This window comes from Camelina sativa, chromosome 11 (assembly GCF_000633955.1).
Source record: "Camelina sativa cultivar DH55 chromosome 11, Cs, whole genome shotgun sequence".
Classification (NCBI taxonomy): domain Eukaryota; kingdom Viridiplantae; phylum Streptophyta; class Magnoliopsida; order Brassicales; family Brassicaceae; genus Camelina; species Camelina sativa.
Window position 1 is genome coordinate 2,970,114 of NC_025695.1, and position 21,087 is coordinate 2,991,200.

Sequence of the window (21,087 nt, forward strand, 5' to 3'; positions counted from 1 at the left end):
TCTAAGATCATTCCTTTTTTTGACAGGGTGGGACGAGAAATTGGTGCATTGTTGAGAAGGTTAGGGATACCATATCATAGAAAGGATTCAAGATTAAGAATCAATGGTGTTTCTTTGAAGAACTGGTTTCAACCAAAGGTCGATTCACCTTTCTCTGGTGGGAAACCAGGGCATTTAAGATCATCACAAGTACCACTAGGAAACCAAATCAGTCGTCAGCAACGCAGCATTCGGCTAGGGAACCTGTCACTTGAGTGAGAACTGAGAAGGCGTCTCTCATTTTGATCCTTGACCTCCGAGAGTTTTTTTTTCCCCCTTTTGAAGGATTAGTTCCACGGAACTTCATACTCAGTACATGTCACATCACAACATTCTTCCCCCAGCGTCGCAGCAGAAAGTGGACATTCAAGTTTTGTTGCATTACTCTTCTGCGTAAGCTTAGTTCTTGCATGAGGATGTTTAGTCACAGTAAGTTAATTTGCATGGTAAAGCTGTATATCTACCCAAAAAAAAAAANAAAAAAAAAAAAAAAAAAAAAAAAAAAAAACAAGACTATGTATTTATTCGTTTTCGCATGAATATATATATAATAATAGTAAATGATTCTTGTAAGGTATTCAAGAAACTCTTTTTTTTTTTTTTGTTGGACAAAGGTATTCTAGAAACTCGTAATATACAATATCTCTCCAAAAGACTTACAGAAATATAATTATTACCCATAAGAACAATGAAAGGGAAGGAAAATTTTGTTTTAGTTTTCATTTATGACAGTTCCTATGTTTTTGCAGCGGAGTTTATTATGAAATTAAAGAATGGTCATGTGAAAGCCATGACGTGACCACATATGATAATTCAGGTCCAATTATTATCTTGTAGATGATATAAGCATTTGTGTAGAGGGAAAAAAATCTATAAATATTGCTTCATGATTCAAGCAGAGTCTGAGAATTTTGTATAGTTTACAGGAGAACACAGAAGTAGCTTATTTTTCTAATTATTTTAGGCGGTTTCATTGGATTCTCAATTCGTCTAATTTGTATATTTATATAACAATTTTCTTCCCCAACGTTTACTTATATAACTTTGAGATATTGACAAAACAGAGCTCCTCAGATGTTTATAAAACAAAACAAAAACAATCTATTGGTATATATGGGGGATATATACATATATCACTACAGAGTTAGGTTATATAGCTAAATTTTAGATAACAAAATTTGAAAGGAACAATATTTGGGTTCACCCCCTTATAAAATAAGAAAATAAAATTTGTATACATTATTATAAAATTAAAAACTTAAACCGCTCTTTAATAAACCAAACCGACATATAATTTCGTTCTATTTGTAAAATCTAAACTCCAACCATCTTATTTGTGAACCCAAACCGATATATAATTTCGTTCTACTTTTAAAATCTAAACCTTAACAATCTCATTTGTGAACCCAAACTGACATATAATTTCGTTCTAATTGTAAAATCTAAACCCTAACATCTCATTTGTGAACCCAAACCAATATATAATTTCGTTATACTTGTAAAATCTAAACCCTAACCATCTCATTTGTGAATCCAAACCGACATATAATTTCATTCTAATTGTAAAATCTAAACCCTAACATCTCATTTGTGAACTCAAACCGACATATAATTTCGTTCTACTTATAATATCTAAACCCTAACCATCTCATTTGTGAATCCAAACCGACATATAATTTCATTCTAATTGTAAAATCTAAACCCTAACATCTCATTTGTGAACTCAAACCGACATATAATTTCGTTCTACTTATAATATCTAAACCCTAACCATCTCATTTGTGAACCCAAACCGACATATAATTTCGTTCTAATTGTAAAATCTAAACCTTAACTACCTCATTTGTAAAACCAAACCGACATATAATTTTGTTTTAATTGTAAAATCTAAACTCTACCCACTTCATTTGTAAACCCAAACCGACATATAATTTTGTTCTAATTTTAAAAATCTAAACCAAGCCAATATTTAACTTTTCTTAATTAAAAGTATACAAAATTTGTTTCCTTAATTTGTTTTACTTTTTAATTTATTTTTAATTTATTTTTAAAATGAAATATTAGATGAAAGATTCTTATTGGCTGAGAGAAGAATGGGTAAACCTAAGTATTTTTCATTTCAAAGTGATTTACGGTATACACTTACAATAAAGTTTTGAGATATATAAAATATATATATATATGTATATATAAATAACAACATTAGAACCACCGACAAATAACAAAATTGGGCCAATAAGCCAATGGGCCGTATGTTTGTTTCAATTTTATTTCCCTTTTGCTGACTAGAAGAACGTTTCTATAAATAGAGTGGAGAGTCGCGAGTTGTGTTGGTGTTCACTGCGTAAGAAGAAGTCGGTGAGTTTTTTGAAAGAGGGCAAAGAGTGATCTCGCCGATGGACGACGGCGAAGGCATATCTCATGACGGATGAGTTACAGAGAGAGGGGGTTTCATTCTTCTTAGACCTGCTCTGATGCTCACTCGCGGCCCTGGAGAAATCAATCACCATCGGACCTCTCTCTCTCTCCCTTCCCTCCTTTGGTATGTTTCTTCTTCTTCGATTTCCTTTCAATTCCTCTATCATCGAGTCGACTAACACTCGTAATTAGGGTTTTTGTAATTAGGGTTATTTTGTGTTTCTATTGCGCGAGATGGGATCAATGTGTCACGGAATCGATAATTTTTCCTGCAGGTGGTGTTTTGTTTGTGCGCTCCGGTGAAGATCCCAGTGGAGGAAGAGCTTCTTTTTTAGGGTTAGAGAGAGTAAACCCTTACTTAAGACGACTTCAGGACAGAGCAAAGTCTCAGATCGTACCACCTGAAGCTTTTCAAGGTAATCGGATTTTGTTGTTTTAAGCACAATTACTAGTATGTATTGTTCACGAGATTTATTTTGATGCCTCTAATTAAGTCTGTTTGGTTTTTTCTTTGAAGGTAGCTGCTCATCAAATCAGTCCTTGGAGGAGGAGAACTAGTTCATAGTCGAGCTACCCCCATATTAACTTCTATTGGTCTGTCGACTGTTGCATGCTTCTCTCCATGATGCCAGCTGAGGTCGTGGGCCATAAATATAGATCATACTGATCAACTATGTTAATCTCTTGCTATCCTTACAGGTGAGGTTCTCTCTAGCTATAAGACTAATGTTGAGGTTCTCTCTAGCTATAAGACTAATGTTGTCAAAACTTATGTCTCTAGATCATTTCATTGCTATTAACGAATACTACTTTGTTTGATGTAGAGTGGACAAAGAGGTTTGACTGCTTAAGAGCCCATCCGTGTGTATCCACAGGACACCTAACAGAGGTTTGACAGTATGCTTCCATATAGATATTATTTTTCGCTCAGATCTTTTTAACAATTGCCTTGACTACAGTTCCTTACTGTTTTGTCCCTCACTTTACATAGGAAGACGGTGGATGCCGATTACATATTGAGAGAAAGTTCATTTTGTTCTGTACGGCTCTAAATTACATATGCTTGGAGAAGGTCCTGAGACAACCCCTGCAAATTTCATTTCATACCAGCTGAAGCTCTAAAGGTAATCGATTTTTTTTGGTTTTTAGCACAACTAGTTTTGATTTTTCAGAAGATATTATTTTATGCCTCTAATTCGTCTTTTACTTCTTTCGTTTTTGCTTTGAAGGTACTCATCAAATCAGTCCTCGGAGGAGGAGAATTAGTTCAGAGTTTCCACAGGAGTTACCCCCAAATTAACTTCTATTGGTCTGTCGACTGTTGCATGCTTCTCTCCATGATGCCAGCGTAGGTCCTGGGCCACAAATATAGATCCCCAACAACTATGTTAATTTCTTGTTGTACCTTTACAGGTGAGGTTGTATCCTCTAAATCATTTTGTAGCTATTAACGAATACAACTTTGTTTGATGTAGGGTGGAAACAGAGGTTTGACTACATGGGAGCCCTTCCATTGTATATCCCAGGACACCTCAAGGAGATTTTTGATGCAGAACATCCAAAGGAGATGCTTCGATTTATCTATTGTCAACAGGTGATTAATATTTTCTGGCTCTCTGATATCTTTTTAACAAGTGCCTTGACTAGAGTTCCTTACTGTTTTGTCCCTTAATTTACAGAGCGAAGACGGTTGATGGGGATTACCCATTGAGAGAAAGAGCGTTTCATATCGTACCAGCTGAAGCTTCTAAGGTAATCAAATTTTGTTGTTTTAAGGACAACTAGTTTTGATTTTAGATACTAACTAACATCTACGTATATAAAATATTCCACGTTTTTGTTTGTAGATACTCGGAATCTTTGATTGGTCTGGAACCAGCCCGTTGCTTCTTGAGATCTGGTTGCTACCTTTTTTCCTTCCAATCTACCAAGATATGTTCTTTATATACTTATTTTGGAGATTATACCCTGTAGATCAACTTGAAACTGCTATATACATTTATGTTTGTAGATTTTTATGGGACTCTCTTCACATCTTTGTGGAGCCTTTCCTTGCAAGGTGGCCGTTCAACAAGCTTGTAAGAGAAAGGGCTCTTCGGGTGGCAATGGAACACGTTAATGATGAGGACGCAAATAGCCATTACATTTCCAGAAATGTCTTGAAAAAGTAAGACATTCAGACGACCTTTAAAATATTGTGCATGTATTATGTAAATTAGAAATGACATGCTTAAACTTGTCTGCAGGTTCTGTGCATGATTGCTTGTTGGATTGAGAAACCGAATGGAGATCAGTTTAAGAAACATCTTGCTAGAATTCCGGACTTCATGTGCATAGCTGAAGACCGACTGAAAATGTAGGTTTTAATTGATTAAAATAAGATAGTTAAGTTTACGTTAGTTGATAACATTTCTAAGGATTTCAAACTTTTGCAGAGCTTTAAAAGTCAACTTTGGGAGACAGGGTTTTCGATTCAAGCTTTACTTGCTAGTGGTCTTTGTCTCTCTCTCTCTCTCTCAGTTCAATTGCATCGGTAGCTTTTTTTAATCTCTTCGCTCTGTTATTCTTCTTCTTCTTCTTAACTCTTTGCTGATTTTTGTTTCTTCCTCTCTTTGCAGGTTTGTTTTAGAAGCAATTCCGACTTGTGGATTTCTTCTTCTAGGGTTTGGTCTCTCTCTCTCTCAATTCATTTCCCCATCTAATCTTTACTCTTTGCTCTGTTATTCCCTAAGTAAGGTTTCTTCGTCTCTTGCAGGTTTGTTTTGAAAGCAAAGTCTATGATCCGATCATCATCGCTCGCTCCCACACTGCTTCTGAATCTTCACTCCTCCTAGGGTTTGTTCTCTCTTTTTTTTTTTCCTGAAATTTTGCCACTCGTTTCCTCCTCTGCTTCTGAATTTTCACTTTGGGTTTCTAAAATTGAATTACTTGTTGTTTTTGTTTTGTTGATTTGAATTTTGTGGATTATGCTATGATTGGATCTGTGATTTGCTTTGATTGATCGTTGTCAAGCTTTGAATGGATGGTAACTTCTGTGTGTTTTTTTCAGGAATGGGATCATTGTCTCTTGTTGCTTGCATTAGTAGTGATGCTAAAGATGGAATTGTCTATTATCATATAATTTGATAATGATGCAGCAGAGGACCGAGAGAGAGATGTTCATGTAAGTCTTTTTTTTTTTCTTTTTTTTTTTTTATTTTAAATATACTCTTTACCAATCTAGTATAACAATACTTCATCTACATGTACTGTGTAGGGTAGGTAGTAATCTTAATACGACTCTAGAAGGTTTCATTAGTTTCTGAATTTGTTGGAAACAAAGTTACATGTTCACTTCTTAATTTTCACTTTCAGGTTAAAATATGGCTTGGAGACAACGCAGCAGGTCGCGCGTTCTCTCTTGATTCCTAGTTTGCAGAATGCTAACTGTCACTAAGGTTTGTTCAATTTTGACACCCACAACCTTTTTTACGTGAATGATTCTCACATTGGTTACAAAAGATTTTGCTCATTTTTTTTCATTTAGATCCCAAATCATGAGAGGCTATAAAGATTTCTTTACCTCCAGAAGCTTCTTATCGACAACAGTCTTCCTGATATGTATGCCACAACTCATCTTCTGTCTCATCATTGATTCAATTTTACTTGCTTTTGATATGTTCGTTTGTAACATAACTCTGCTTTTGTTTTGTCTTTGCAGGTCGTCTCAGTCTGATTTTGGAAACCAATTATTTGTTTTAAGGTGCAGAGCATACTTCAGATCTTTTGATTGAAACTTTATCTTAATATATGTCTTGTGAATAATGTTTTCTGATGATGATTTCAACTGCAGGTTTCTGCTTATGGAGCGACGTGGTTCTGGCGAAAGGTACATTTGATCATTATAAAATGATGACAAAGTAACGTCTCCTCTCTTATCTTCGAATAAATTTACTTACTTTCGATATTTTTGTTTGTGACATTACTCTGCTTTGTTTTGTCTTTGCAGGTCTCAGTCTGATTTTGGAAACCAATTATTTGTTTTAAGGTGCTGCATACTTCAGATCTTTGATAGAAACTCTATTTTAAGACATGTCTTGTGAATTAATATGTTTTTAAGTATTCTGATGATGATTTTCGTTTTGCAGCTTGCTTATGGCCTGACGTGGTTACATATGGGGAAGAGTACATTATTTAATCATTACACCATGATGACAAGGTAATAATAATACGCTACATATTTTTTTAATCTTTTCTCACTGTTAATATCTTGGAGACAACACAGCATATCTCTACTTACTATGTTCCTTCCCTCTCGATGTCTAGCTGATTTCATCATCAAAGAGAGTGCCTCTTCTCACACCTGTTTGCGGAACAGCTTCTGTTGGCAAGTCCACTAATAGCTAGTGGCTACACAACTTGGTCAGAGACTAAACTTGCCAAACGTCTTACAGGTAACTATTCTTAATCTGTTCATTGCATTCTCATTTGTTTGTGATTTTTTGAAAAATTACAGTATGTGCTCTTTTGTTTCACAGACGGGCATGGCATATGAGCTTCGTCGAACAGAAACTGAGTACGTTTTTTCTCCTTTTTAATGATGGACATGCTATGAGGAAGATATATCCAAGCATGTCGAGTTCCCTTTGGAGTTGGACTTTGCTTCCCTTACATGAGCAATAGTAACCAAGATTCCCAAGTAAGTGACCAGCTTTTGGTTCCATAAAATCATCTTGAGATTTTCATGTCTTAACATCCTAACTGGTTATCGTTTTGCTTCTCCAAGTTTCTACAAAATACCATCTTTCTGCCATTGTGGAGCATCTTGGGAATATATATACCATCTTTTGCTCATTACTCCTTTTATGCGAGGTCAGCATAAGGTAATATGATATAACAGTTTTATTTGATTTATGAGTTATATTATTCACAATACTGAAATCTGGATTTTGTTCCTCAGATGATTGATGGGCTAAAATTGCTCGTGACACTTGTTTTTGATTCCCGGTTTCATTTCTTGTTCTGCAGTTTTACTTGACATTATCTTCCTCAACTCTGTTTTCCAGGGCAGTCTGGTGCCAAAGAAGTCAACTTTCCCTTCTGGTACTAAAGCGCCTGCGGATCATGTTCACAGCAAGGGCCTTAAGCTCTGGATTTACTCAGATGCCGGGTAAACTATTTTTTCCTATGCTTCTAGAATAATTTCAGAGGTTAGAGGAATGAATTGTACACTTTTCCTGGTGCTTTGAACATGTATACACATTCTCCTTCTAATTGTGTTGGTTTACTTGCAGCAGCACCATTCCAGGTTCTTTAGGCCATGAGGAGCATGGTGCCAAATACCTTTACAGAATGGGTACGTTAGATTTCATTCTTGTTTTCTCACATTCTTTTTCATCTCATAAAATGGTCACTGACCTGATTTTCAGACAGTGAGTATAAGTTACAATACTTGGTGGACCAGAACGTGATTGTTTTTAGCTTTGATACATGATTGTTTAGTTTGTACTTTGTACTCCAACTGTCTTTTTATATCCATTTCTGATGATTCTGTTTTTGGCTAACTATGTTTCTTCATCAAGGTTGGGAGTGCACTTTCGGATCCATATCTTCCATCTGCAGCTGCATTGAATGGTTTAGCTGGGCCACTCCATGGTTAGGTTAATCAGGTAACCCCTCTTATTTATCTCCTGAATGATTCTTCTATTGTTCTAAACTACCAGTTAGAGTTACAAAAATTGGCTCTTATAAACTGCTAAACTTATGATATTCAACTAATAATTTTGAAATCGTAGTCTATTTTTCTTTTGCATGGTCTTGTTGTAGGAAGGTCTGCTGCTGTGGATCAGATCAGTTGTCACAATTGCCAAAAATGTGTTTTGAAAGCAAGTTTGTTTTCTGATCATCGCTCCCCTGGCCTCTGAATTCATACTAGTGGAATTTTTCATCTAGGGTTCGGTCTCTCTCTCTCAGTTGCTTTTTATTATGTTCATACCTCTGTGCTCTGTTATACTTCTTAAATAATGCGTCCGTAAGTAAGTTTCTTCTTTGTTTTGCAGGTTGTTTTACATATGCTTGGAGAAGGTCCTGAGACAATCCACCCTTACAAATTTCATATCGTACTAGGAGCAATACTTGGGTTCACTCCTACGAGTGAACCTTTTCATTCACCCCTTTATAAAATAAGGAAATAAAATTTGTATATATTATTATAAAATTAAAAACTTAAACTGTTCTTTAATAAATCCAAACTGATATATAATTTTGTTCTACTTGTAAAATCTAAACTCTAACCATCTCATTTGTGAACCCAAACCGACATATAATTTCGTTTTAATTGTAAATTCTAAATCCTAACCATCTCATCTGTGAATCCAAACCGACATATAATTTTGTTTTAATTGTAAAATCTAAACCCTAACCATCTCATTTGTGAATCCAAACCGACATATAATTTCGTTCTAATTGTAAAATTTAAACCCTAACATCTCATTTGTGAACCCAAACCGACATATAATTTCGTTCTACTTGTAAAATCTAAACCCTAATCATCTCATTTGTGAACTCAAACCGACATATAATTTTGTTCTAATTGTAAAATCTAAACCCTAACCACTTTATTTGTAAAACCAAACCGACATATAATTTCATTTTAATTGTAAAATCTAAATTCTAACCACTTTATTTGTAAATCCAAACCGACATATAATTTTGTTTTAATTTTAAAAATCTAAACCAAGCTAATATTTAACTTTTTTAATTAAAAATATACATAATTTGTTTCCTTAATTTATTTTTCTGTTTAATTTAATTTTGATTTATTTTTTAAATGAAATATTAGATGAAAGAACCTAAGTATTTTTCTCGTACTAGCTGAAGCTCTAAAGGTAATCGAATTTTATGTTTAGGCAGAACTAGTATTGAGTTTTCTGAAGAGTTATGCCTCTAATTAGTCTTTACTTTTTTTGGTTTTGCTGTGAAGGTTATCAAATTAGTCGTTAGAGTTAAGAGTCTCAACCGGAGTTACCCCCATTTTATTGTTATTAACGAATGCTACTTTGTTTAATGTAGAGTGGAAACAGAGGTTTGACTGCATGGGAGCCCGTCCGTGTATGTCACGGGACACCTCAAGGAGGTATTTGATGCTGAACATCGAACGGAGATGCTTCGATACATCGAAAGGGTGAACATATAAGACTAACGTCCCAGAAAAGTATTGGCACTTAATAAAATTTACAACCCATGAATTCATCTAATGTAGAGTGATAATGGAGGTGTGGCTTCAGCGCCGTCAGCCTCATGATCGAGGGCTTGGCTGAGGTTATTGAGTACTGTAAGAAACACGTTGAGGCCGCGAGGATGAGATCAAAGAGTGTAGGCTGATCGACTTTGACGAATTCGGTATCCCAAGTCTTAAGCTTATCGTTCTCAGTGGACCCACAAAAAATCCTTGTCAGCAGCGGCCTCAACATGCTCTTACAGTACTTAATAACCTTGGCTAAGGTGGCTGGCTCCGGTGACATTAGGAAGCAGGGTTCCGTTACTGGCGCAGTCGTCCACGCTGGCTGGGACTCAACATCAACGGCTTCGTCTACCTCGAAGGATTCACCGTCGGAGCTCTTGAGGATGATCTTGTTGGACGCCATAGTCGTAGCAAACAAAGGAGAGAAACTGAGTTTGATTTTGAAGAAGAGAATAAACGTAAAATGGAAATATATCGACAGAAATTAGTATACTAATATGCTGTTTTACATTTACATCCTAAAATATAGCAACACAATAAACTACATTGAAAGAATGTGTTTAAACTGCTAAGATCTCTCATAAAATTGAAATCCAATATACAACCTTTCTATAATACATTTTTACATATAGAAAATGGAAATGTACATTTCATTCAAAACAAATCGAATATGTTTACATTATATATACTAAATTTAAGAATTTGAATTTTGAAGTATTCATCTACCTAATTTCAGGGTTTTTTTTTTCTTTAGGAAGTGTATTGAAATCATGATTTTAGAGGATTTTATGGGATTTAGAAAATTTGGAATTTTGATAGATTTTAGGAAAATTAATATGATTTATGATAAAAATTTTTCAAATCCCACCTAAAACCATGAGATTTAGATTTCTGTATTTTTAACTAAACAAATCATCTCAAATCCTTCCGAATTCCTAAAACTTATTAAAATACAAATCCACAAACTGTTTTGAATAATAGTGGATTTTAAAGTAGATTTTTAAATTATCAGTTTAATAATAGTGGATTTTAATGAACTTTTTAAAATCTATGATTGAATAACATAAGATTTGTAAATTTTACACAAATCACTTAAAATGTCAAGTTAAATAAATTTAAAGTTATTTGCTCTGCAATTTTTGGTATTTAAGATTCTATTAGTTGTTTATTTCCTATTCTAGTGGATTATTTTTTAATTGTCACCAAAATTTGAATAAACCTCTGATTGTTTTTTCAATTATAAGGCTCAATATAAAGTTTATTTTTAATTTAATTTATGTAATTCCACGGAACTTCATACTCAGTACATGTTACGTCACAACATTCTTCCCCCAGCGTCGCATCGCAGCAGAAAGTGGACATTCAAGTTTTGTTGCATTACTCTTCTGCGAAAGCTTAGTTCTCGCATGAGGATGTTAGTCACAGTAAGTTAATTATTGTATGGTAAAGCTGTTAATCTTCNAAAAAAAAAAAAAAAAAAAAAAAAAGACTTTGTATTTATTCGTTTTCGCATGAATATATATACATAATAATAAATGAGTCTTGTAAGTTGTAAGGTATTCAAGAAACTCTTATTAATATGCAATGCTTACACACTTAAAGATTTTTCCTATATGAGTGATTACTCTAACAACCTAACCTGACGGCTTATGGAAATTGCTACTTTTGGTTTTTAGAATCAATTTTTAGAGGCATCTCTCCAAAAGATTCACAGATATATAATATTCCCCTTAAGAACAATGAAAGGGAGGAAAATTCTATTTTAGTTTTCCTTTATGACATTTCCTATGTTTTTGCAGCGGAGTTCATTGTGAAATTAAAGAATGGTCATGTGAAATCCATGACGTGACCACATGATAATTCAGGTCCAATTATTTTATAGATGATATAAGCATTGTTGTAAAGGAAATTATTACAACTATTCTATTGGTTCATGATTCAAGCAGTCTGAGAATTTATAGTTTACAGGAGCACACAGAAGTAGTTTCTTTTTCTAATTATTTTAGGCGGTTTCATTGGATTCTCAATTCGTCTAATTTGTATATTTATATAACTATTTTCTTCTCCAACAACGTTTAATTATATAACTTGAGATATAGACAAAATAGAGCTCCCCAGATGTTAATAAAACAAACACAAAAACAATCAATTGATATGGGAGATATATAGTATATCACTACAGACTACAGAGTACAGAGTTATGTTATATAGGCTAGCTAAATTTAAGATGAAATTTATCAGTAACAAAATTTGCAAGTGATTTGCGGTATACTTAGTTACCTACAATAAAGTGTTGAGATAAATAAAATACATATAGTCACAAATTTATCGTAATTGATTTCTGATAAAGTTGCTATTGAAACAACTCAAACAAGTCGTATACGAACTCGTGATTTAGTCCATCTCGTTTCCATACCAAAAAAAAAAAAGGTCGTATAATATAGTACTCTCAATATAAGTTACTGACGCCATCTGTTTGTATTGAATTATTGAGGTATGAGTTGATTAAAGTATGTACTATCAATATAAAACAATTACATGTACTCCATAATAATCAACCAATGAATATAAGTTATTTTGGCTTTGGTCTTCGATCCAGCTAACAGAATTAACATCATAAGTGTTAACGAAGTTGAATGTATATCATAAAATACTCCAGTCGTGTTATGAAAGTTATAATTATTGGTTTTAGATAGGCAGCCCCGGAAATTAGCATCTTCTTTGGTTTGAATGCTTACACAATTTCTTGTCTTAAATAGTTTTTGGTTAAACAATGACATTAATCTTTTATTTAAAAAATTGTGAAAGGGTCAAAATATTATTAGCTAAAACATAGAGATGTATCAGTTCTTCTTATCCTCCATGATTTAAAAAGATACATGGGAAGAAACAGGATGAAAAGATACATTCTCAATCTCAAGATTTCTATAAATACAATTCTCCTAAACCGGATCCAACTTTTTCTTATTGTAACCGAGAAGCGATGAGATCAAGAAACACTTCCTCTCTACATGGAATGGTCAAGCCTCCCATTGGATGATTGAATCCAAACTCTTCCTCTGCTCGACTAAGGAACTCTCTAAAGGAAGGATGATTCAGAAACGATATTGGAACCACGAATCTCCTCTTCTCCATCTCAATCTGTTCTCCTACGTAAACTGCTACGTGTCCTTTAGGAACATGATCCGATGATGATGATGATGATGTTCGGTTTTTGTTCGCCAATGAGTTTAGTTTCAATATCTGCTTTGTTGCATTTGAAATCGCAAAACGGCTCAGACCCATCTTTCTTTTTTGCTTTCGATAAAAGTTTTTTTTTCTTTTTTTTTTTTTTCTTTGTTCACCACAATGTTTGAGAGACTTTGAGATGAGGAAAGGTGGTGACGATTGCCTCTATTTATAATAATGGAAATCTTTTAAAATACTTTTCAATGATTTAAGAGCATTTAATAGGTTTTTTGTTTTTATTTTGTTTTCTCGTGTAAGTTGTTTGACTTATATCATCTTCTCACATGGCTTAACTCATCCATCAAGTTCTCCAACAAAAAGTTCTCTGTTCTTACTGATATAAAAATAATAAAACTAAGTTGAAAATTCAAGATATCATTATAAATACTGCTTTTTGAATATTACATTAAGAAAAGTTCTGACTCATTTTTTCTTCAACATAGAAATATGTGCTTTTTCCAGAGATAATAGGGGTAACAAGTGGCCAAAGAACTTAGAAAGAAGATAGATCATATGGCAACTTGGCACATTGGATGATATTACAATGAACATGATGCAAAAATTCAGGATACATGTAGCCATATCTGATATTTCAGATTTGAATATATATAATAAATGCTCAATTTGGTTAATCATTGGATTGGTTTCGTCTGATCGCTGCGAATCTTCTGATCAGTAGCAAATCATTACCGCCGCATATATCTTCAATCTGTTGAAAATTTGATCGTTGATTTGTTGAGTCGTATCTATCAGCCAAATTTCAGTCCCTAATCACATGGATGCTTCTTGGAAATTACTCTTAATTTTCTAGTTGGAGACTCCACATTTGGTATCTTTGAAATAATGACAATATTCGGTGTGTCTTCATAGACGTTCTCTTTCATTTTTAGTATATGTGCTTTTATCAAAGAAATTACTATTGTTTTGTAGCATGTATGCCTTTTCGAGATGAATATCAAACATGAATAGTTATAGCTAATTATTTGTTATCTATGTTGGTAGAAATCTCTTTTACGTATCGCATCTATCTAGAACATGTAAGAATTTAATTCATCATAATTTACACTAAAACATTGTTGTTGTCTTGATATGATCTGAATCTTGTCAAATCTTCGGGATGTTCTACAGGGCTGTTGTGATCTTTTTGTTGAAATGTCATTCTTTATAACTTCTTTTTAATACACGATGCAACTGCCATGATCCTAAATAGTAAATACCATATCCACTCAAACTAAAAGTATTTGCAAATCATATACGTCTATATGATATCAACATGATACAGAAGTTAAAGCATCACAATCAGCCGAAAAATAAAATTATGATGAAGATATATACCTATCATTTCTCCAGAACATGGCCAGTACATTTGGTTCAAAAGCTTTATGGTATATTATGCTTAAAAAATTGGTTCGGATCCTTTATCTATAAAATGTTGATGGCTTTTCAAAATAAAAAAAANTTTTTTTTTTTTTTTTTTTTTTTTTTTTTTTTTTGCGTCTGAATTATTAAGTAATCTGATATATAGTTCTGTCGAAACGGAAAATGAAATTGTTGTGGTCCAGTACAAAGGCTTCAATTGCATATGCTGCTCTGAGTAGTCCCTCGTATTCCCATAACCATCAATAATCTAATAGTATGATCAGGCCAGGTCTATGTGTTTACTTCTATAATTAATTCGCAATGAGTAGCGTCCGTAGTTAATTTAGTTAAAGACAATTTGAATGAGTCATAACAACTTAATGTAATTAAACTAACGTACGTATTCAAATAGCCACGTAACGACTATAAAAAATGTGAATGATCTTTTCATGACAGAGTGATTAGGTCAGGCTTATATGTAATTATTGATTAATTCTTCGTACAAATCATCAATCATCGTGATGAATATTTTCGAATAAATTTATAATCTTCAAAAACATGAAAGTTTTTCTCATCAATGTTTTCTGGAAGTACATAAGAGTATAACCTGACTTGACTGGTTACACATTAACGTATTTACATGCTGATTAACAATCTGTTCTCCTTTGTAGAAGAAATAAACAAAGGGAACAACCAAAAAAGGAAAATTTCTATAAAAGAATTTGGGCTATCGATCCCAAAAAAAGAAAGATGTCTTAAGTTGAAACAATACAACCATGAGAATTTAAAAGACCAACAAAGGTTTCTTCTCTGCAAGGAATCGTTAATCCACCTATTGGATGATTGAAACCAAACTCTTCCTCTGCTCGACTAAGCAAACCTTGAAACGAAGGATGGTTCAAATACGAGATAGGAACCACGAACCTCTTCTTGTTCTCCATCTCTTCTCCGACGTAAACGGCAACATGTCCTTTTGGGACTCGATTTTGCTGTTTTTGGGACTGTTTAGAGTTGATAACACGCGACAATCTAATAGCCATCTCTGAAAGCAAGAGTTATATAGATAGATCTACAGAGATACTCTGTTTTTTTATGAAACGAGAGAAAGATTGATGCTTTTCTGTGGAGTTTATGTTTCAGTTGTTGTTGTCGTTGTTATATATAGAGTTCTTTATAGGTAAGGAACCAAATTTCAAAGTTATATGTTTTAATGATAATACAGATTTTATTGGATTTAAATATTAGGAGTTTGCAGGGTTTCACATGGTATTCTTTTTTCTTATAAAAAACTAGGGTTTACCTAGAAAAAGCATCAAGCTGATTCTGATTTCTGGATGACTTAAGAATGAATATAATCAGATAGTGGACCCACCGCTGTTGCAGGACTCACATGCACTCTCTGTCACTTATTAAAATCTCTGGCCATTACATGCAAACCAGTTTGGTCCTATTGATTATGATGAATAGACAACAGAAACAAGTGTCCTTATTGATGAAAATAGACATTTTTTGACAAGTCTATTGTTGGCTCTTGAAGATGGTGGCTTTTTAGTCTATTTGTGTTGCCCTATAGCCCACTTAAGAGGACCCTTTTGTATCTTAAATAAAATTGACTTTATCAAACTTTGTATTATTAAATCTTTGCTACTAAGCTTGGAGTCATGAAAATGAGAACCATTGAACATGCATGGTTTCTTTGGGTTCTTATAATGTTGAATCAAGTTGAAGAGAGCATTTTTTAGGTAGAAGTTTAATACTATTATGAGTTTTTAGGCTCAACTCAACAAATCCACATAAACTAGTTAAAATTGTTATAATTAGCATGTATATATATATATATATATATATATATATAAATTAGGGGCAATTACAGTTATTGAAAAAATGGTCACGTGTTTCATTTCCATTATTATGATCACAATTATATCTTCCTAATAACGGAGAGTAACATGAGCCTTGACAATCTAATTATGCAATAATTTAGATATGATTTAATTCATTTATTATGACAAGTTTCACTATATAATTAAATTCAGCAGTACTGTTTCAATCATTTTCAATATTTATCTGAAGAAATATGTCTTCTTTTGATTTATTAACGGTTATATCATACTAGTGTTATTCATCACTTACAACCCATTTTAGTTTCTTCAGAATGCATGTGATCCACCATTCCTTAAAATACTTTAAATCCCTTGAAGAAGTCTTATATATTTTATTTTTTCTTTTGAGATACTATATTTATAATGTAAGTCAGAGAGCTGGGTATTCAAAATACAAAAAAAAATAAAATAAAACTCATAATAGAGATTCCATATTATGTGAAATTTTTATCTTTTTATTACAAAATGTTTTTCTACACGTACGGTACTATTATAGAGATAGTATTGTTAGGGTAGATATAGGGATTTATGTATATCGCTTATGATTTGGTATATATTTGGCATTATCATGTAACATACACTATATATATTGAGATAATACAATACCTCCAACTCACGGAGATTCATCAACTTACATGGTAATAGAGCTTTGTTAAAAACTTGATCCTTGTTTCTCCGTCTAGCTCTTTTGCTTTTGTCTCTCTTTCTCCTTTCAGTTCTTCTTTTTCGTATTTCTCTTTATTTTCTCAACCATGTCGGGACCGTTAGCTACCGCGACCGCTCCCAAAAATGACAAGCCTTATGGCATCGCCCAGATCCGGGCTTACGTACTGATTCAGCTTGATCTCAAGAAACTGAACTATGATGTTTGGCGTGAGATCTTTGAGACTCACTGCAGCAGTTTCGGTGTTTTCGGACACCTTAACGGATCCTCTGCCCGTCCCCCGACGATGAGAAGTAGTGGAAAGAACGAGACGATCTCGTGAAGATGTGGATCTACGGCACCGTGTCAGAGCAGCTTCTCCACACCATTCTCAAAGCCAAGTCCACCGCTCGTGATCTCTGGCTCACTCTTGAAACCTTGTTTCGTGGCAACAAAGAAGTTCAATCAATTCAGTATGATAATGAGCTTCGTACTCTTGTGATTGGTGACATGTCTGTCACTGATTATACACACAAGTTGAAGACGCTGGTTGATCTGCTCGCCAACGTTGATGCACCGGTATATGATCGTGCTTTGGTCATGCATATGTTGAACGGTTTGTCTGCAAAGTTCGATAGCATCATTAATGTGATCCAACATCACACTCCGTTTCCAACTTTCATCAAGGCCCGCTCGATGCTTATCATGGAGGAGAAGAGACTCACCAAGCAGACCCCTACGACACATGCACACAACACTGACTCATCGTCTCAGAGTGTCTTGTACACACATTCAGATCAACATCAACAGCGTCCAGAACACCAGAACAATAACAACAACTCTGGCCGCAACGCTTACAACAAATCTCGTGGTCGTGGAGGCCGTGGTAACAGAGGTCGTGGTCGCTACAACACCAACAATTGTCACAACAATTCGTATGCGGCATCACCATGGTCTTATCCTCAGGCTCCATGGATGTACCCTACCTCGTTCAACACGCCACCTGGGTTTCCAACGTCGTACTACACACCTCCGATGCATCCCTCCTCTGCTCCATCTGTTTCTTTTCCACAACGCCAGCAAGGAGAGGCTCACTATACTCACGGCGTACAACAATTTCCCACCATGAGTGTTGCACAACTTTTTGCATACACGGCTCTCCCTCAAGCATTTAGCACTATGAACCTTCAGGATCCGACTACCAATCCATGGGTGATGGATACGGGTGCAACGAATCATGTTACAGCTGAGCCAGGTACGCTACGTTCTCTTTTTAATATGACCACTATTCCTTCTATTACTGTTGGCAACGGTTCCTCAGCCCTTATCACAAACAATGGACAAACAACTATTCCCACCATCACCAAACCACTTCACTTAAACCGTGTCCTTGTGTGCCCTAAAATTGTCCGCAACCTGATATATGTTCGTCAGTTCGTTACTGATAACAAGTGTACTGTTGAGTTTGACCCATTTGGTTTCTGTATCAAGGATTTGCAGACTCGGACAAGGCTGCTCCAGTGTAACAGTGCAGGTCTTCTCTACACCATCACGCCGTCTGTCGCATCACCCTCCGCCTTCTCGTTGACCGCTTCCTCCTTTACTCTGTGGCACCGGCGTCTTGGTCACCCCGCTATCAACACATTGCAGTTTTTAAATTCTTCTGGTTTCATTTCTTTTAAACGGACTGACATGACAAATTTGTGTCATGCATGTCAGCTTGGAAAACATATTCGCATGCCCTTTTCTTCTTCAACTACGGTTGTTTCAAGACCTTTTGATTTAATACATTCTGATTTATGGACATCTCCAATCTCAAGTGTTAGTGGTGTCAAATATTATTTGCTATTTTTAGATGATTACAGCAACTACGTATGGGTTTATCCTCTCCACAGGAAGAGTGATGTTTTTAGTCGATATCTTCATTTCTCTGCCATAGTTCGACCCAAGTTCGGCCAGGAAATCGTCTCTTTTCAATGTGATAATGGCCGAGAATACGACAATCACCAATTCAGAGACTATTTTGCGACGGTTGGAACGTCCTTTAGGTTCTCCTGTCATTATACATCGCAACATAACGGCAAAGCTGAAAGGATGATCCGCACTCTCAACAACCTACTTCGGATTCTCTTGGTTCAAGCAAGTATGCCGCTTATTTATTGGGTTGAAGCTCTCCACACTGCGGCCTATCTTCTCAACGTCCTACCCTCGGCTGCGATCCTTGATGATGTCCCGTTTGTCAGACTATTTGGTCGTGTCCCACGGTATGATCATTTGCGTGTCTTTGGCTCCCTCTGCTACCCGAATCTGCTTCCAACGACGCCTCACAAGCTCGCCCCAAGGTCTTCTGCGTGTACATTTTTGGCTACCCTTCGGACCATTGTGGTTATAGATGTCTTGACATGGTCACAAAGAAGGTCATCATCTCTCGACATGTGATTTTTGATGAGACAACCTTTCCCTTTGCACATCAACCTGCAACGTCTGTTCAACAGGAGCCGCCTGTACTTGTACCACCGGTTCCTCGGATTGTTCTTCCTCCTAATTTACCTTTGTCAGTGCCATCGACAACTGATCCTACACCATCTACCGCTCTATCACCTCCCTTGGCAACCACGTCTCAATCACCACCACCTGATTCATCACAACTTGCACCATTAGCCTCCAATACACATCCCATGATGACGCGTGGTAAACATGGCATCAAAAAGCCACAGACTCGACTTTGTCTTCACACCACAACCGTCTCCGCTTTACCAAAATCTCATATAGATGCCGCCAAAGATCCCAATTGGAACCCTGCCATGGGGGAGGAATATGATGCTCTTATTAAAACGGGAACGTTGGTACTTGTACCACGGCCCAAGTTTGCTAACGTGATTCGGTGTATGTGGTTGTACAGGCACAAGTTCAACTCTGCAGGGAAGCTGGTTCGCTATAAAGCCCGCTTAGTTGCTAATGGGATGTCTCAACAACCTGGTGTTGACTGTGATGAGACGTTTAGTCCAGTGGTGAAGCCTGCTTCTATTCGTGCTGTTCTTGGCGTTGCAACCGCGAAAGATTGGCCTCTCCATCAATTTGATGTCAAAAACGCCTTTCTCCATGGGGATCTCAAGGAGACTGTGTACATGCATCATCTGCCAGGGTTCCGTGACGCCAGTAAACCTGATCATGTCTGTCTAGTGAAACGCTCTCTCTACTGTTTAAAACAAGCTCCCCGTGCTTGGTATGAGCGGTTCTCGACTTATGCTCGTCGGGTTGGTTTCTGTCAAAGCATCTACGACACTTCCCTCTTTGTCATGACTCGTGGTAAAAATGTTGCGTACTTACTTTTATATGTTGATGACATCGCGTTAACCGCGTCTTCTCAGTCTCTTTTATCGTCAATCATCACCTCTTTGCATTCTGAGTTCGCAATGACTGACCTTGGTCCACTTCACCACTTCCTGGGCATCTCCATCATTCGTACCAAGACAGGGGTGTTTCTTCATCAGCAGAACTATGCCGCAGACATTCTTCATCGAGCGGGGATGACTGACTGTAACGCTTGCCTTACACCGGTTGACACCAAACCAAAACTTGATGTCGCTGAAGGACCGCTTATTGCCAATCCCACGTTGTACCGTAGCTTGGCTGGTGCTCTCCAGTACCTTACTTTCACACGGCCGGACATTTCCTATGCAGTACACCAAGTTTGTCTTTTCATGCATGCTCCGCGTGAGGCACACTTCAATGCGTTGAAGCGTATCCTTCGCTACCTGAAGGGCACTATCTCTCACAGCCTGCAACTTTACCGGTCACCTACGTTGTCTCTCATTGTTTACACTGATGCTGATTGGGCCGGTTGTCCGTCTACCCGTTGTTCAACCTCCGGTTTTTGTGTCTTTCTCGGTGACAATATCATCTCCTGGTCGTCGAAACGACAGCACACTGTCTCTCGCTCTAGTGCGGAGGCTGAGTACCGCGGTGTGGCTAATGTAGTTGCTGAATTGAGCTGGATTCGTAATCTTCTGCTTGAGATGCATATTCCGCTTCCAAAGGCGTCGGTTGTGTTTTGTGACAATGTTAGTGCCGTATACCTCTCTACGAACCTGGTGCAACATCAGCGTACGAAACACATTGAGATAGACATTCACTTTGTTCGTGAGAGGGTTGCTCTTGGTCACGTGAAGGTGTTTCATGTACCCTCTTCTCATCAATATGCCGATATATTTACCAAAGGCCTTCCCGCGCCATTGTTTCTTGATTTCCGGTCCAGTCTGAACGTTCACAAGTCACCAGCTCGGACTGTGGGG

General features: G+C 36.1%; 5 protein-coding genes and 1 long non-coding RNA gene across 18 annotated transcripts in view; 3 read left to right on the plus strand and 3 right to left on the minus strand.

Annotated features, from left to right (window-relative positions):
- Positions 1–638, plus strand: part of LOC104727569 (pentatricopeptide repeat-containing protein MRL1, chloroplastic-like) — a 7,826-nt gene extending 7,188 nt beyond the window's left edge. The window contains exon 20 of the mRNA XM_010446663.2: positions 27–638. Coding sequence (XP_010444965.1) covers positions 27–258 — 232 coding nt within the window. The 3' untranslated portion in view covers positions 259–638. The remainder of the gene's footprint in view (positions 1–26) is intronic.
- LOC104721309 lies at positions 2,365–8,685 on the plus strand. Of its 13 annotated transcripts, none has more exons than XR_002034417.1 (29): positions 2,365–2,581; positions 2,733–2,873; positions 2,975–3,156; positions 3,282–3,346; positions 3,449–3,581; positions 3,687–3,809; positions 3,933–4,051; positions 4,137–4,209; positions 4,305–4,357; positions 4,469–4,624; positions 4,704–4,813; positions 4,893–4,990; positions 5,076–5,125; positions 5,213–5,292; positions 5,507–5,620; positions 5,812–5,894; positions 5,984–6,057; positions 6,158–6,199; positions 6,290–6,356; positions 6,446–6,484; positions 6,585–6,655; positions 6,763–6,890; positions 6,975–7,135; positions 7,223–7,319; positions 7,503–7,606; positions 7,731–7,792; positions 8,019–8,105; positions 8,263–8,389; positions 8,496–8,685. It is a non-coding gene; the product is annotated as an uncharacterized LOC104721309 (long non-coding RNA). The 13 variants fall into 13 exon arrangements; XR_002034420.1 differs by having other exon boundaries at positions 4,517–4,624; XR_002034418.1 differs by having other exon boundaries at positions 2,952–3,156; positions 4,305–4,624.
- Positions 9,660–10,082, minus strand: LOC104727570 (SKP1-like protein 4). The gene has a single exon (XM_010446664.1). It carries the CDS (start codon positions 10,080–10,082, stop codon positions 9,660–9,662), a length of 423 nt encoding a protein of 140 aa, XP_010444966.1.
- LOC104721311 (auxin-responsive protein SAUR21-like) lies at positions 12,477–13,053 on the minus strand. Its single transcript, XM_010439261.2, has one exon. The coding sequence runs from the start codon at positions 12,962–12,964 to the stop codon at positions 12,644–12,646; it is 321 nt and encodes a 106-aa protein (XP_010437563.1). The 5' UTR covers positions 12,965–13,053; the 3' UTR covers positions 12,477–12,643.
- LOC109127194 (auxin-induced protein 15A-like) lies at positions 14,822–15,530 on the minus strand. Its single transcript, XM_019231686.1, has one exon. The coding sequence runs from the start codon at positions 15,304–15,306 to the stop codon at positions 15,022–15,024; it is 285 nt and encodes a 94-aa protein (XP_019087231.1). The 5' UTR covers positions 15,307–15,530; the 3' UTR covers positions 14,822–15,021.
- Positions 16,615–18,585, plus strand: LOC104721312 (uncharacterized protein DDB_G0289917-like). The gene is made up of 2 exons (XM_010439262.2): positions 16,615–18,047; positions 18,284–18,585. Exons 1-2 carry the CDS (start codon positions 17,138–17,140, stop codon positions 18,316–18,318), a joined length of 945 nt encoding a protein of 314 aa, XP_010437564.1. The 5' UTR covers positions 16,615–17,137; the 3' UTR covers positions 18,319–18,585.

Coding starts and splice junctions, on each gene's coding strand:
- LOC104727570 (XM_010446664.1), bottom strand. CDS start 10,082: ATGGCGTCCAACAAGATCATCCTCAAGAGCTCCGACGGTGAATCCTTC.
- LOC104721311 (XM_010439261.2), bottom strand. CDS start 12,964: ATGGGTCTGAGCCGTTTTGCGATTTCAAATGCAACAAAGCAGATATTG.
- LOC109127194 (XM_019231686.1), bottom strand. CDS start 15,306: ATGGCTATTAGATTGTCGCGTGTTATCAACTCTAAACAGTCCCAAAAA.
- LOC104721312 (XM_010439262.2), top strand. CDS start 17,138: ATGTGGATCTACGGCACCGTGTCAGAGCAGCTTCTCCACACCATTCTC. Junction 18,048..18,283: donor TCATGTTACAGCTGAGCCAG/GTACGCTACGTT, acceptor TTCTGTATCAAG/GATTTGCAGACTCGGACAAG.